General features: G+C 41.0%; 1 protein-coding gene across 1 annotated transcript; it reads right to left on the minus strand.

Annotated features, from left to right (window-relative positions):
• Nucleotides 1-456: 456 nt before the first annotated feature.
• LOC129559472 (aldo-keto reductase family 1 member C3-like) lies at nt 457-14,182 on the minus strand. Its single transcript, XM_055431268.2, has 10 exons — nt 14,051-14,182; nt 12,956-13,082; nt 10,173-10,340; nt 9,767-9,883; nt 8,437-8,514; nt 7,906-8,028; nt 7,005-7,114; nt 5,816-5,981; nt 3,171-3,253; nt 457-681 (listed from the first exon to the last, which is right to left on the minus strand). Exons 2-10 carry the CDS (start codon nt 13,037-13,039, stop codon nt 639-641), a joined length of 972 nt encoding a protein of 323 aa, XP_055287243.2. The 5' UTR covers nt 13,040-13,082; nt 14,051-14,182; the 3' UTR covers nt 457-638.
• Between the last annotated feature and the right edge of the window lie 866 nt (nt 14,183-15,048).

Below are 15,048 nucleotides of genomic sequence, written 5' to 3' on the forward strand. Positions count from 1 at the left end.
GAAAAAGAATTTCTCATTTTAAATAACACTTATTGATAAAACAATGTATTACTAAATAACGTTCAGTAAAGTTTTGATGAATGAGATTGAATGGCAACTAATGAAATACTAGAAGAATACATAAGACTCATCAAACTGCTAAGCATGGGCAGACAATTAAGAAATTAAATAAATGAACAAGGTGTGCTGCTTTACAATAAAAAATATAATGCTGGATTTTTAAAATCATATTTTTAGCTTACCAAGATGATTATGTTAAGTTAGAAAGTAAATATACAATCTATAGCTTGAAGATTGTCTTTGTATATATAAACACACATACTCAATTGCATAGGATTCATAAAGAAAATGCACCAAAGTTAAGTATTAGTAAACGGTTTATTCATAGCTTATTTTTATTTCCTATCCTTTCCCTTCTGTTTTCCGAATTTTCTGCAATTTGTGTGTTTTTTCAAATATCAGAAAGAAAGAATATTCTTACTTCGAAGTCTTTATTCTTTCATAAACTGTTTTTCTTTTTTTAAGCAAAGTCAAGCTTTCAAACATTCAGACACTTCATTTAAGCACCTCCACCATTTACAAAAATCCTCTTCCCTAGAAGCAAGAAATTCTTGAAGATCCAGAAGGAGGACTAAGAGTCAATATTCTTCAGAAAATGGAAACTCAGGGTGACCAACACCCCTGAAAGAGAAGGAAGAGGATTAATTTATTAAATCTGTCATATTGTCAGAGAGAGCATTCCTCTGTGGAGGCAGTCAGGATGGGCTAAAACTCTAAATCTACAAACACATCCCTCCTTCTCCCCACCCTCCCCGACGAGTACACATGCAGGTGTCTGCTCCATGTGCACATGGCACCTGCACGTCCAGTCCCAACATTCACGTGGAATAATCCCTCCACAGTGATACATAGTTTGACTCAGGTAACGATTTCCAAGAGGGCACAAGACCTGGGTCTAACCATGGAGATCATTTCAGATACAAGTGGAACTTGTCCCTAGATGATGAGAAAAGTTGCAATGAACAAATTAGCTCTTCTTTTCCACAAATCCATTAATAAGCTGATATTGACCACCCCCCAAACAGACTGTCTCCATTAAGGAACTTCTCGTCTATTGGAGAGATAGTATGTGCACCTGAATAATCATAGAGCACAGAGTGGGATTCTTATTTTCTTAATTTATACTGTACTATATTAAAACACGGGTTATCCAGCACTTAGTATTACTGCTGTTTTCCTTTTTTTCCGTGTTTCTACTTTTCTTTCTGAAAATCTCCTTTTCAATTCAATTCATTCACTAAAAAGTGAATTCTGAATGATTCCAAGTGCCAGGAGCTGAGCTATGACCCAAGCCCACAAAGATGTGTAAGTCTAGGCATTCACAGCCTAATGAAAGAGAATATACAGGTATACTTAAAAGCCTTTAAGTATAGAAATGCAACTATCCACCTTTCTTTTCAATTATCATGTCTTTTATCAGAACATGATAGTGCCTCACCTGGTAAAGAATCTGCCTACAATGTGGAAGACCTGGATCGATCCCTGGGTTGGGAAGATCCACTGGCGAAGGGAAAGGCTACCCACTCCAGTATTCTGGCCTGGAAAATTCTATGGATTGTATAGTCCATGGGGTCCCAAAGAGTCGGACACGACTGAGTGACTTCCACACTTATCAGAATCATGATATAGCTTTACAAACAATAGGGAGAGTTTGGGGATCTTTCATTTGAAGCATAATCTTTGTTAATCAATAATTTGTATTCCCTTCTCTCTAAACTCCCTTCCAAATTTCTCTTCTGTCTTCTCAGTCCCAATATTCTCCTGCAGTAGTTAAGCAGCCAGAATCATGTTAGTGACTAAGTCAAAGTCAAGGAGGTGGGGTCTCTCCAAGGGATGGACTTCTAAAGTGAGTTTAGTTGCTCAGTCATGTCAGACTGTTTGTGATGCCGTGGACTATAACGCACCATGTTCCTCTGTCCATGGGCTTGTTCAGGCAAGAATACTGGAGTGGGCTGTCATGCCCTCTTCCAGGGGATCTTCCCACACAGGAATTGAACCCAGGTCTCCAGCACTGCAGGTGGATACATTACCATCTGAGCCACCAAGGACTTCTGATGGACAAAAGCTAAACTGGGGTGAGTCTTTACTCAAGAAACCAGAGACCCAAATGATCCTATCTGGGTGTGTCCTCTAAGGACACAGAAGTCACTCACTGGAGGGTCAGTTAAGCTCATGATCTACTGGTAACTCAGCTTTGTGAGATAACAAGGATGAGGATGTGGGAGTTGTAATACTGAAAAAACATCAATGAAGAGATTAATTTGAAAGAAATGTATGGCGTCTTGGAAAAGAAATGCCTATTAATGAGAATATTCACCAGATACTTAGGGGCAGGCCCATGTGACGTCACAGCACTGTTGCATGCTGGCCTTCAGGAGACCCTCCTCAATAAAAATCTCAACAATACATTTTATAATTGTGTTCACAGGATTAACATGAATGCTGGCTTCCCAGGTGGCTCACTGGTAAAGGATCCACTTGCCAAGCAGGAGACATGGTTTCGATCCCTTGATCCCCAAGGTTCCCAGGAGAAGGAAATGGCAACCCACTCCAGTATTCCTGCCTGGGGAATCCCATGGATTGAGGAGCCTCCTGGGGTTCATTCCACAAGGTCCCAAGATTTGGGCATGAATAAGTGACTAAACAGAATGAAACAAGAATGTAATCCTTGATGGATTCGTTAATACATAGTTATTATTAATGTAATCATTTCCCCCTGATGTAAAACGAAATAAAGATTAAACGTGTTCACAGGTCACTGAAAGAATAGTTGGCTGCAGGCACTGTGCCCTTTCTGTTCCCTGGCTGCTCGGCCCTGAGAGGAGGTGCACCAGGCACAGGGAACAGGAGCACAAAGTAGTGAATTCACCACGATGTCAACTCTGGAGATTTTACTGATTAGTTGTCCTGGGCCCATCACACTGCTGTTGGTCAAAGACAGAACCCTGGAGAAAATCTCTGGTGTGAGGTCTGCAGAAAGTCCCCGGTTACTCCTAAGCAGGAAATCAGCACTGTCTTTCTAGAATTATGCTTTTGAAAATCTTAGTTCCCCTGCTGACCCGCCTGCTACAGAAAACAGTGTGTGGGTGAAACATCTGCAAGTCACTTACAGTTGAAAATCACAATATCTTATATTTCTGTCGAGGCCATCAATTGCTTTCATGTCTTCTGGAGTCAGTTCAAAGTCAAACACCTGGAAGGAAGGAACAATCACATTACCTCTCCCTCAAGGAGCCAGTCTCCCTCTGAGGACTAGAGGATTTTCCAGCTGGATGCAGACAAGAAGAGGGGACAGGGAAGCCATATCCATCCTCAGCTTTCAGGAGAACAAGCCCGGGAACCTCTGCCGAGTTCTCACCTCTCCTTCCCATACCTTCTCCTTCTCGGTCCACCTCACAAACATTACAGCACATCAGTCCCTTATCTTTCTAAGTGAATCATTTCAGACAGAAAACAAACTAAAATCATCCTTTTCCAATCACACTGCCTGCAGGCACTCCTAACTCGATAACTGCAATTGACCAAACATTAGACTGATTAACTCTTCCCAACATGCTAAAGTGTGACAGTGATCAGCTAAAGTAGTGTAGGGAGGAGGCTCCCCCTTGAAAGCCTGTTCAGGAATCTGATACCAAACTTACTCATTATCTATGAATAAATCTAGCAAAAACTTCATGTAAATGCCTTAGTGGAGAAAGTTCTGAAAAGTTTTAACATTAAAGAACACATAAGTAATTAAAAATTCACATCATAATCATGAAAAGGAAAGCTCAATTTTGCAAAGAAATTCATTTTCTCCAAAGTGATCAAGTATTTCAATGCAACATGAACCAAAGACTTGAGCACATATTCTTTCCTAGAAGTTGGCAAAGTGATACTAAATGTTAAGTAAAAGAACAGCTAATCAAAAGCAGACAAAACAGCTTTAAAAAATAAAAAAATTGCCATTCTGAAAAGCAAGACTTATTTTCCCCTTTAACAACAAAGTGAAGAAAACTGAATAGTTAAATAGAAAAGAGACAACAGAAATGTACTTATGGACACTTGATATATGACTGAGTTGACAATGAAAACCTGTGAGGAAATATGAAACCTCAGATTTACATTTAAATATACTTAAACATGTGTGCATCTACTTTCATATTATCTTAGATAATCAGTTCCAGCTAGATTACAGAACCAAATTTAAATGGAAACACGGAAATAATTGATCAGGGAACAATTTCCGTTCCCCTTGACTTGACCTGACCTGCAAGCTGCATTGGAGAGTGATATTTCCCAGAAGAAGAGATGAGGCAGATCTAAGCCCATACAGGAAGAGGACTATTTCCCTAATCACTGACTTGGGATCATAGCACTGTGCTGAGATGAAGACCAGGTTAGTTGTCCCAGTCTAGTCAAATATTCATAAAAACTATACAGAGAAGGGTGGAGGATCCTCTGACCAGAGCCTCGTCCACCTGCTGAAGCAGAACTGCCCAGCTGCTCGGCACTGAGCTGCAAAAGCACAGGAGAGCCCAGCCTAGAGGACAACAGCCTAGCTGAGTGCAGGGTGATTGTCAAACCACAGAATTAAGAGACGCATAAATCATCTCTACATTAAATCCTGAAACTGGGCAGTTTCCTTCCAGTTATGGCTATAGGTACAATAATGGTCTCCTACACAGAAAACTACATATAGACAACCTAGCAAAAATGGACAAAGTCTTGAAGAGAAACTTCAAAAAGACAGAAACTCAAGAAGATTAAATGTATGAAGGTGAAATCTTATTAGTATTCAGGGAAAGGCAAAATAAAAACACAATGGTTTGGAAATTAAAGATCACTGCCATAACTTTTCTGCCCTCATATTCACATGTTGATGCTGTTCAAAATGAATCCTTTGAAAGGTGATTACATCATGATGGTGGAGGCCTCATGAAGGAGTTTGCTGCTGCTGCTGGTGCTAAGTCACTTCAGTCGTGTCCGACTCTGTGTGACCCCATAGACGGAAGCCCACCAAGCTCCCCCATCCCTTGGATTCTCCAGCAAGAACACTGGAGTGGGTTGCCAATTCCTTCTCCAATGTGTGAAAGTGAAAAGTGAAAGTGAAGTCGCTCAGTCGTGCCCGACCCTTAGCGACCCCATGGACTGCAGCCTACCAGGCTGCTCCATCCATGGGATTTTCTAGGCAAGAGTACTGGAGTGGCTTGCCATTACCTTCTCCGCTTGAATGAGTTTAAACAGCATCATATTCATATAAGAGAATTGCAGGAGGTTTTTGCCCCCTCCACCATGTTAAAATACAAGGAGTAACCTGTGACGGAGGAGCAGCCTCACCTGCCCACACAAGCACTCTGATCTTAGATCTCCTGCTTCAGAACTGTGATAAACAAATTCCAGACTTTTTTCTCAGCCCCTCAACCTATGGTTGTTTATTAGAGCAGTTCAAACAATATATATTTTAAAAAATCACATAATGCAATTGCATAATTGAGAATGAAGAAAATAAGATGTCATTTGCAAAAAGTGACAGAATACATTGCAAATGTAATGCTCAAGCTAAAATCTCCATTTTTGTCCAACTGTAACCCTCTCCAGCCATACTGCCTCTCCTGTTGCCACAGCAGGAGGAGAAAACTACCAGGCATTCATACACAGGGAAAGATCAGGTAACTCGTTTTGGCCCAAAGATAGTCTGAGAGCTGGACAAAGAATAACCCTCGTGAAGGATATTCCCTAGGAGCCCTCTGCTTACAGCCCCACTCATCATCACCTGCATGTTCTCTTTGATCCACTCCTTATTGTTACCCTTGGCCAGAACCACAACCCCACGTTGTATCTGGTAACGAAGGGCAACCAGAGCTGGGGTTTTCTTGTGCTTTTGGGCAATGGCAGAGAGAACTGGGTCCTCCAAGAGAACGGGGTGGTTCAGGTTGACCCTGGAAGGAAATTCAGAAATGCTGAGGAGCTGAGACTAAATACTCAGTTTTTAAATATTTTCCCAAACAGAACAACAGGTTCACTCTAGACCAGGGTTTCTCAAAGTATAGTTCATTGACCAGGATCATCACTATCAACTGGGATCTTGTAAGAAATACAAATTCCACGTCTGAGCTGAAAACAAACTGAATCAGAACCTCAACTGTGTCACCTCCTATTCTGTGTTTACAAAGCTCTGCAGTTGATTCAGAGGCATTCTTGAGTTGAGACCAGGACTGCCAAACTCATGGATTTTTTTCCTTTAATTTTCTTTTTTTTTTTAATTTATTTTATTGGAGGCAAATTACCTTACATTAATATATTGGTTGGTTTTGCCATACATTGACACGAATCCACCCTGGGTCTACATGTGTTCCCTTTCTTGAACCCCCCTCCCACCTCCCTCTCCTTTAATTTTCAGGTGTGTTTTTCTTATATAATCAAGGGCATGAACAGAGAAGCAGAAAGAAAGACCAAGAATTATTTGTAAATTTCACTTTTTACTAAGGTATTGATAAAAATTGAGAGGTCTCAAAATAAGAGACATTTATTTCATCATTGTTATACTATACATGCTTACAAAAATGGTTCAAATTGAATTTTTCTATCATGATAGAATCCTAGGAGTTAAATACTATATCTCAAATTCAGACATAAGGTAAGAGAACCTTGGAACACCTATTTTTAAAAGTGTGTTCATTAGTTAATAAGTAAATCTTGACATAAGCTTGTGTCTCTGGTCTCAACTGGGGGATTATATATATAGATTTTAATGCAGACATTTGTTATTCATGAGTCAACAAGCTAATACAATCTAGAAATTTTGGCTGGGTGATGGGAAGATAAAAGAGAAGAATTCATTTCATTACTTCTCTCTCTCCCCTCTGCCTATGAGAGTTACCTGAGTATTGTATGATTTAAACTATCTCATCGAAAATTGAATTTTATATAAACTCCCTGTTGCTTTCATTAGAGTTCAATACCATCCTTTCACTCTTTGGGATCCCAGAGCACTATAGGCAACAAGAACGATATCATGTGACTTGCAGAAATCCAACAGTTTCCTCTGATTGAGATAAGGGTGACATTCCACCTGTAGAAAAACAATAGAGAAGAGTGTCACGTGATATGGAATTGTAATATTAAATGACAGAGAATGGCAAAAGTTTTTTAAATGATAAATGTAAAACTATAACATTAAATGTAAATTGGAAATATTAATATCAACAGAAAAATAGAGAAAAGTTTGTTTATACACTTAATTTATGACAGACATAGATGAGAGAACCAGTCCGAGATTGACTAACCAAAAGATGGGCTCTACATTTGAGTAGATATTCATGAGAAAAATTCATAGAGTGTTAGCATCACGATGGGCCTTTAACTTCACCCTCTAACCTGAATGATTTTCATCATTTCCAACACATTTTTCTCAACTGTGCTCCCTGTTAAAGACTTATAAACACTGTGACACCAAGATTAAGGATTCAGCCATCAGAACCCCACACAAACCCTTAACACCCATCTCAGATGATTTGCCTCTTTATCAATTAATTTCCCATTCCACATTTTCATGGTTTTCCTTCCTGTACAAAGTTCACTCCAGGGCACTTTCACCCTGTGACTTGGCCATCCTTTCATCTCAGGGAAAAACCTCCTTCCTCGACTTCTAGGTTCTACCAGGAAGATCTCTGCACTTTTCCACCCAGATTTACAGAGATACCATTTTGGATTTTATACACACCATCCAGACAGGAACTCAGCTGTTTAGAATCTCCTGTCCACAATGGTCAGATGAACAGGAGGGGAGGACAGATGGACATCAAGCTCCAGGGCAAGAAGGAGGTTCTGAAGAGCAAGAGGGAAAGGAGCCAAGCTGCTCACCTGGTTGCAGACAGGCTTGTACTTGAGCCCCGGCTTGTTCAGGATCTTCTCCAGCTGCTTGTGGTTGAAGTTGGACACCCCAATGGATTTGGCCAGTCCTGCATCCTTGCACTTCTCGAGGGCCTGGGAGGGAGTGGTGGTGAACATTTACATGGAATGATAGAGCAAGAATAATGCTGGAAAACATCGGTAATCAATGTCATCCATCAAGAATCAGCATTGATTATCAAGAAGGAAAGAGGGAAAGAAGACATGATATAAAAAGAAATATTGTTTGCTCCTTGAACCCTGGAGAAGACACATCACATGGAAGGAAAGAGATGCCTGTCTGCGCTGTCCCATATTCTCCTCCTCCATTCCTCTCTGTGAACATTCCAGCAATGGTTACCTCCCCACAAACCCAGCATCCCAGCTCTTAGATTCATGAACTGCTGAGTCTGATGGTCCATGGCCCATTCTCACAGGTGGAAGAAATGAAGGAGGTTCCCACTCTCCTGGCTCCTCCCCGGTCTCTCTACCCCTCATACTCACCTCCCATGTGCGGCAGAGATCCACTGAGTCAGCTATCAGTTTTCCATTTTCATCTTTTGGATATAATTCCTCTCCTGGCTAGAATAGAAGCAGTCATTTGAGAGATGTCACAAAATAATTTCTCCACATTTAGCAAGGATGCCTGGCACCGGGGATTAAACCTCCATGAGGTAGGTTTACGACTTTCTAGATACTAGATAATATTTGCAAAGTGATTTGTGTATATAAGCAATGTCTTTAGGAGGGAGACTTATTCTTATCTCTTACATTTAATACATGTTGTAATAAGTACAATTTTTCTATGTCCTAAAAGGGACTTCCTGTGACTTCTGTGATTTTGTCTGTTCTTGTATTTGCCTGTTTCCAAATGCCTCTATGAGCTGGGAATGGGGAAGTAAGTTACATGGCTTTATTTCCAGAATAAAATTTGGTATCTTGACCTGTTCTAAGTAATCAGTCTCTCTTTTACCTCTGAGCATCAGGTGCCCTAGGTCAGGCAGATGAATCAGCAAGGCTCTCATTAGTCTGATATGGATTGTGGAAGACCCAGACATGCTCTCATATATTCATGACCATGAGCCTTGAACTGCCCCAAGGTCAAATTTCCCACCAATAGAAAATGTTCAGTAAAAATAAAGTAAACCATGAATAGTGCTCTTATAAGGGATAGGAAAAGGAGACACATCTGTACAGCACTGCAACCATCATTTCTGTCTTTGGCTGGAACTTGCCATCTATGTAGACCACGAAGCTATTTTGCATTGGGTGGTTTGAGTTGATTTGTGACTTGAAATCAAGTGTTCTAAGTAAACCTTTCTTAATGGATAAGTGCAGTCTACAAACCTCATCTGAAGACTAGGGAGAGTGCAGGAAAGTTATCCCAAGTCCCTGTATAGATATGAGGTTTAGACGCACCCAGAAGGAGCACCACAAAATATGCTCAACTTGAAAGGGTGAAAGACAAGATAAACTCATCATGTTCAATGTAAGGCAGTGTCATGCTAACCACGGCTGCACCAAACTCTTGGTTCATGATATCCCCAGACACTCAGGAGTCATAACAAGAACTGTGTGCAGAACTCACCTAGTTCTATTTCCTCAAGTTTTTCTGGCAGAGAATCTCAGAATATTAACTCCTTTCCCTGGAAGGCACGTAAGGGATTCAAAGAAACTCAGTAAAAGATGATCACAAATGATTATTTGGAGGATTCTACTCTAGTGTAATCATCCCTTCAACCTACTAAGAAAAATCTTAATTTAACCATCCATGCAAGTTGATGAACATTCTAACACAAGATGTAACACTGATGTGATCACACAAATTTCTAACCTTCAGAGCCAGCGGATAATGCATAATATAGAGATCAACATATTCCAGTTGAAGACGTTTCAGTGACTTTTCCAAGGCTGGTCGGACCAGCTCTGGTCGAAAGGATGTGCACCAAAGCTGCAGAGGTTAAAGAATAAAAGTTGTATTAAGAATACTTTAGGTAACTTATTTTGGCCTTACTGCAAGGCTTGTCTGATATTACTTCCCCAACCAAGGATCAAATCTGGGCACATGGCATTAAAGTGCCAAGTCTTAAGCACTGAACCACCAGGGAACTCGAATACTTTAGGAATTTACCAATAAGCATAATTCACCAAGCAACTCTTCACCAAATGATCCTATTAAATAATTGTCACCTGGGCACAATCACTTGCACACATGTGCACACACACAACACACACAGTACCTTTGAAGTGCAGAATATGTCTTCTCTCTTCACAGTGCCATCTGCAATCTTGCTTTGAATGGCCTGGCCTATCTGCTCTTCATTTTGGTAAGCATGAGCACAGTCAATATGGCGGAACCCAACCTCTATAGCAAATGGGGTGAATTCCAGAGCATCCCTCTTAGCAACCTACATAAGCAACAAAGGTAGACGTTGAATATCTACAGGATAAAGAGATTGCTAGGCACAAGCTTTCATCTTCCCAACATCAACTTTTCTTTGTGCCTTTGGTTAGATCTGTATGTGTGGTGATGAATGACTGATGACTTCCCTGAACATTCCTGGTCAGTGATTAAGTGGACACCCAGGAACCATTCATCCTGAGGTGACTGTGGTTGATTATGGGCATCAGAGACCTCAAGACCACCTGCAGGTTCATTGATTTGCTGGTAGAACCCAAAGGACTCAGGATAACGTTGCAGTCATGGATAGGATTTATACTGTGAGATCTTTGAAGATAATTCAACAAAGGTGTAAGGTGCCTGGTAAAAGCATCAAGAAACAAAGTAATTGCTTCTAAGACCTCTGTCTACCAGTGAGGCCAAAAAGAATACACCACATAAAAGCTGTATGCAATCAAGGTGTACAAAGAGATGTTCTCATATAAGTCACTGTTTTTGTTCAGTCACTCAGTCCTGTTCAATTCTTTCTGACCCCATGGACTGCAGCTTTCCAGGTCTGTCTGTATTTCATTATCTCCTGCAGTTTGCTCAAACTCATGTCCATTGTATCAATGATGCCACCCAACTATCTCACCCTCTGTCACCTCCTTCTCCTTGTGCCTTCAGTCTTTTCCAGACTCAGGGTCTTTTCCAATGAGTTAGCTTTTCGTATTGTGTGGCCAAAGTATTGGAGCTTCACCTTCAGCATCGGTCCTTCCAAGGAATACTCAGGGTTGATTTCCTTTAGGAATGACTGGTTTGATCTCCTTGCTGTCCAGGGCATTCTCAAGAGTCTTCTCAAACACCACAGTTCAAAAGTATCAATTCTTCCCCTCATAGCCTTTTACGGTCCAACTCTCACATCCATACATAACAACTGGAAAAACCATGGCTTTGACTATATGGACTTTGTCCACAAGCCAATGTCTCTGTTTTTTAAGATGACGTCTAGGTTTCTCATAGTTTTTCTTCTGAGGAGCAATCGTCTTTTAATTTCCTGGCTACAGTCACCGTCCACAATGATTTGGAGTCCAAGAAAATGAAGTCTGCCCCTGTTTCCAATTCTCCCCCATTTATTTGCCATCAAGTGATGGGACTGGATGACATGATCTTAGTTTTTTGAATGTTTAAGTCAGCTTTTCACTCCCCCTTTCACTTTCATCAAGAGGTTCTTTACTTCCTCTTCCCTTCTGCCATTAGGGTGCTGTCATCTCCATTCTGAGGTTATTGATCTTTCTCCCAGCTTGAGCTTGATTCAAGCTTGAGTTTCAACTAGTCCATTTCCCATGATTATTCTTACCAATGTGAGTATCCACTCTTAATGAATTACCAAAATCAACCTAGGAAACAGTTCCATCACCTCACATACCTAACTTTTTTGGGTGTTTGTAAGAAGACATAAGATCTAGTCTACAAAACTAAAGATATATCCCATTATTTTTAACTATAGTCACAGTGTTTTACATCAGGTATCCATGATTATTCATCTTATAATTGATGGCCTGTACCCTTGACTAATAATTTACCATTTTTCCCAGCCTTGACACCAGCTTCTGGTACACACCTCTATCCTCTGCTTCTATGAGTTCTACTTTTTAAGATTCTAGCTACAAGGAGATTATGCAGTATTTGTCTTTCTATTTCTGGCTTGTTTTACTTGCCTTAGTGTTCTCACTATCCATCTGTGCAGTTGCAAATGGCAGGATTAACTTCGTTTTAATGCTGAATAATATTCCATTTCCTTTTATATGATTCAGAATCTTTCCCATTTCAAAGTGTTAAAGTGTTAATCATTCAGTCATGTCCAACTCTTTGTGACCACGTGAACTGTAGCCCATCAGGCTCCTCTGTCCATGGGATTCTCCGCAAGAATACTGGAGTGGGTTACCATTTCTTTCCCCAGGGGATCTTCCCGACCCAGGGATCGAACTCAGATCCCCTGCAAGGCAGGCAGATTCTTTAACATTTGAACTATCCAGGAAAGCCCAAGAAAACATTCCAAAACCTGGCCTGTAAGATAGTACCTTGTACCCTCAAATGGCACTGTATTTTCTCTGAGAATAAATTTCCAAGCAGAAACAAAAATATGAGGTGAAACACAGCTGGAGTGTTTCTTGCCTGCCATCTAGCAGGCACTCCACAATATAAAAGCAATTCATTCCCATTATTTTTCATTCAACTCATCTACAGGACCTCCCACCTCAAATACTTCTCTGTGTCATGGCTTTTTGGAAGGAGGAAAGAGTTCTGGAATTAATTAAATATACAGATAAACCTCTCTGTTGCAATCACCTTCAAACCGAAACAGCTGACAGTGTTCTTGACAGCTGAGTCTCACCTATTGAAGATGGAAACTGGAAGGAAACCCAGAGTAATCTGCAGGTGAGCACAGCTTCGGACCATGATGCAGAGTGCAGGCTGAATGCTTTCTCCTCTTTCATAGGAAGTGGTTCTAGCCTGGTTGGTGGAACCACGTGACCCTCCCAGCGTCACACAGGAGCTCAGTGCTTGACAACCCAAGTCCCTTCTGCTCATGTCACATCCACCACTATTTATATCTCAACCCACAAACAGTACTGTTACCTCTGGAGGCGCATAGGTTCCAAATCCCAGGACAGGAATGAAGTGGCCATCATTAAGCTTCACCTTCTGGCCTTTGGGATTCATTGTTGCTTCTCTGAGTAAGCAGACTGGGATTTTTTTCTTCTCCCTTCAAATGTTACAAATAACAAGAACATAACACCCCAGCTGCACTGTCCAATGTTAGCAGAGACATTGTAGGAGAAGCATGAATAAACTAGTATCCATGGAGTCAGAGATGATTGAACACAGTTAGCTTGTTTGATTCTTTTGATCAGCACAACCTCAAGTATTATATAATGATGAGATTGGGTGAGCAATTATTGACTATTAGTTAGACTAGAAACTTCCAACAACAATCTTTCTTTAATTTTCTATTATGAAGCCCAATCTCTATCAAACATCAATTGAAAAAACTACCTTACAGTACAAACACACACGCATACATAAATCACACAATCTGAAAGCGTTTGATAGCATTTTTCAAAATGTTACCCCTTAATAAAGAATCGAAAGTTCAAATGAAAATAAATTTCCCTTTTACATTTCCCACAGCAAAATTATTATGCTTTACAGACCTGACTGGTGAAATCTTGAACAGAAAACGGAAATGACACATTTTGGCAAAGTGCTTATTGGAAGTTAATTATTAATAGCCTTAGGATACCCTGTACAGTGTCCAAAGAGACTTTGAGTGTTGATTCTTTGTAGCTAGTTATATAACTTTTCGGTACTCTCATAATGTCACTGATACATATTTTACATAATTTACTAACTGCTCCACATCATTCATAAATGAAAAACCTATAAACAAATTAAAATGCAACAAATTTCGAACGAGTAACAGCAGTTGTGATTCACTGATACACTAGAACGTAGTGAAAACAAAATTTAATGTGTACAGTGATGTCAGCAAACTGGTGAGGTGGGAGGACTGAATTCTCCCATGGAAAGACAAGAAAAGAAAGAGAAATCAGCTGAAAAACTTCACAGGAGTTCTGGAAAACAGTCAAACACAGATCGACAGCAACAAAGTGAACAGGCAATTAGGAAAAATCCAGAACAGAGTGGAAGGAAATTTCATCATGTATTACTTACCTGTACCCTCTTCCTGCCTGGGGCAGTGCAATCTTGATGAGCTCCCAGTTGTTTCCCTCAATCCAGAGTGATAACAGAAAACCTTATGTGCGGTATTCCAACCTACTTGGGGGCTATCTGGGGACTAGTCTCTGTTCCACTTAACTCTAAGCTTAAACTGAAGAGCACCTGGAATGCCTATTGCAGCTGCAGGGACACTATATATATAGCTTGTGTGTATGTATATATACACACATACGGAGCCAAAGACAAAGGAATAAGGGTGGAGACATAGACTAGACCATGTATTAAAAGGCCCTGAGTAGAATGGGGGTGTGGCTTTGGGGGGCATAGTGCATTCAAAAACAGCCATAAATTCACCAGAATCAGATAGCCAGTCTCGGCCAGGTTAGATGCTGACTCAAAAATGAACTGAGCCACCCGTAGCTTTCCTGTTGGGCTGATCCCAGGACTAGAAGCATGATGAGCTAACTAGTAAAAGTCATGACAAGGAACAAATCTTCCAAGAGTGAGATTTTCCCTGTTATTTCAAGAACCAAATTGAATACACACACACACAAAAAGGGACACACATATAGGAACACACACACATAGAAACACACACACACAGGAACACACACACAAAGGGACACACATACAGATCACACACACATAGGAACACACACACACAGGAACACACACACACACAGGAACACACATACACACACAGGAACACACACACATCTGGACGGGACAAGGCGGCCATCACAGAGGGCCCCGAGGAGCAGGGTCTGGGGCTCTAATGGTGTGCCAGGGGTGCACCACATGCACGGCCGCCTGCACCAGGGGCTGCTCCGGCACAGCCACCCTCTGGGGCAAAGGTACAGTGCAGGGCATGGGGGTGCACACTTATGAGTGGAACCAGTCTGGACCCAACCCTCAGAGCTCTTCTCCAGCGTCCTGGGACTCGCCTGGTCAAGTAGGGTGGGGACAGCTACTGAGCACAGGAGAAGCCTTTG

This window comes from Moschus berezovskii, chromosome 15 (genome assembly GCF_049115385.1).
Source record: "Moschus berezovskii isolate FMDL1 chromosome 15, NW_MosBer_1.0, whole genome shotgun sequence".
NCBI classification, from domain to species: Eukaryota; Metazoa; Chordata; class Mammalia; order Artiodactyla; family Moschidae; genus Moschus; species Moschus berezovskii.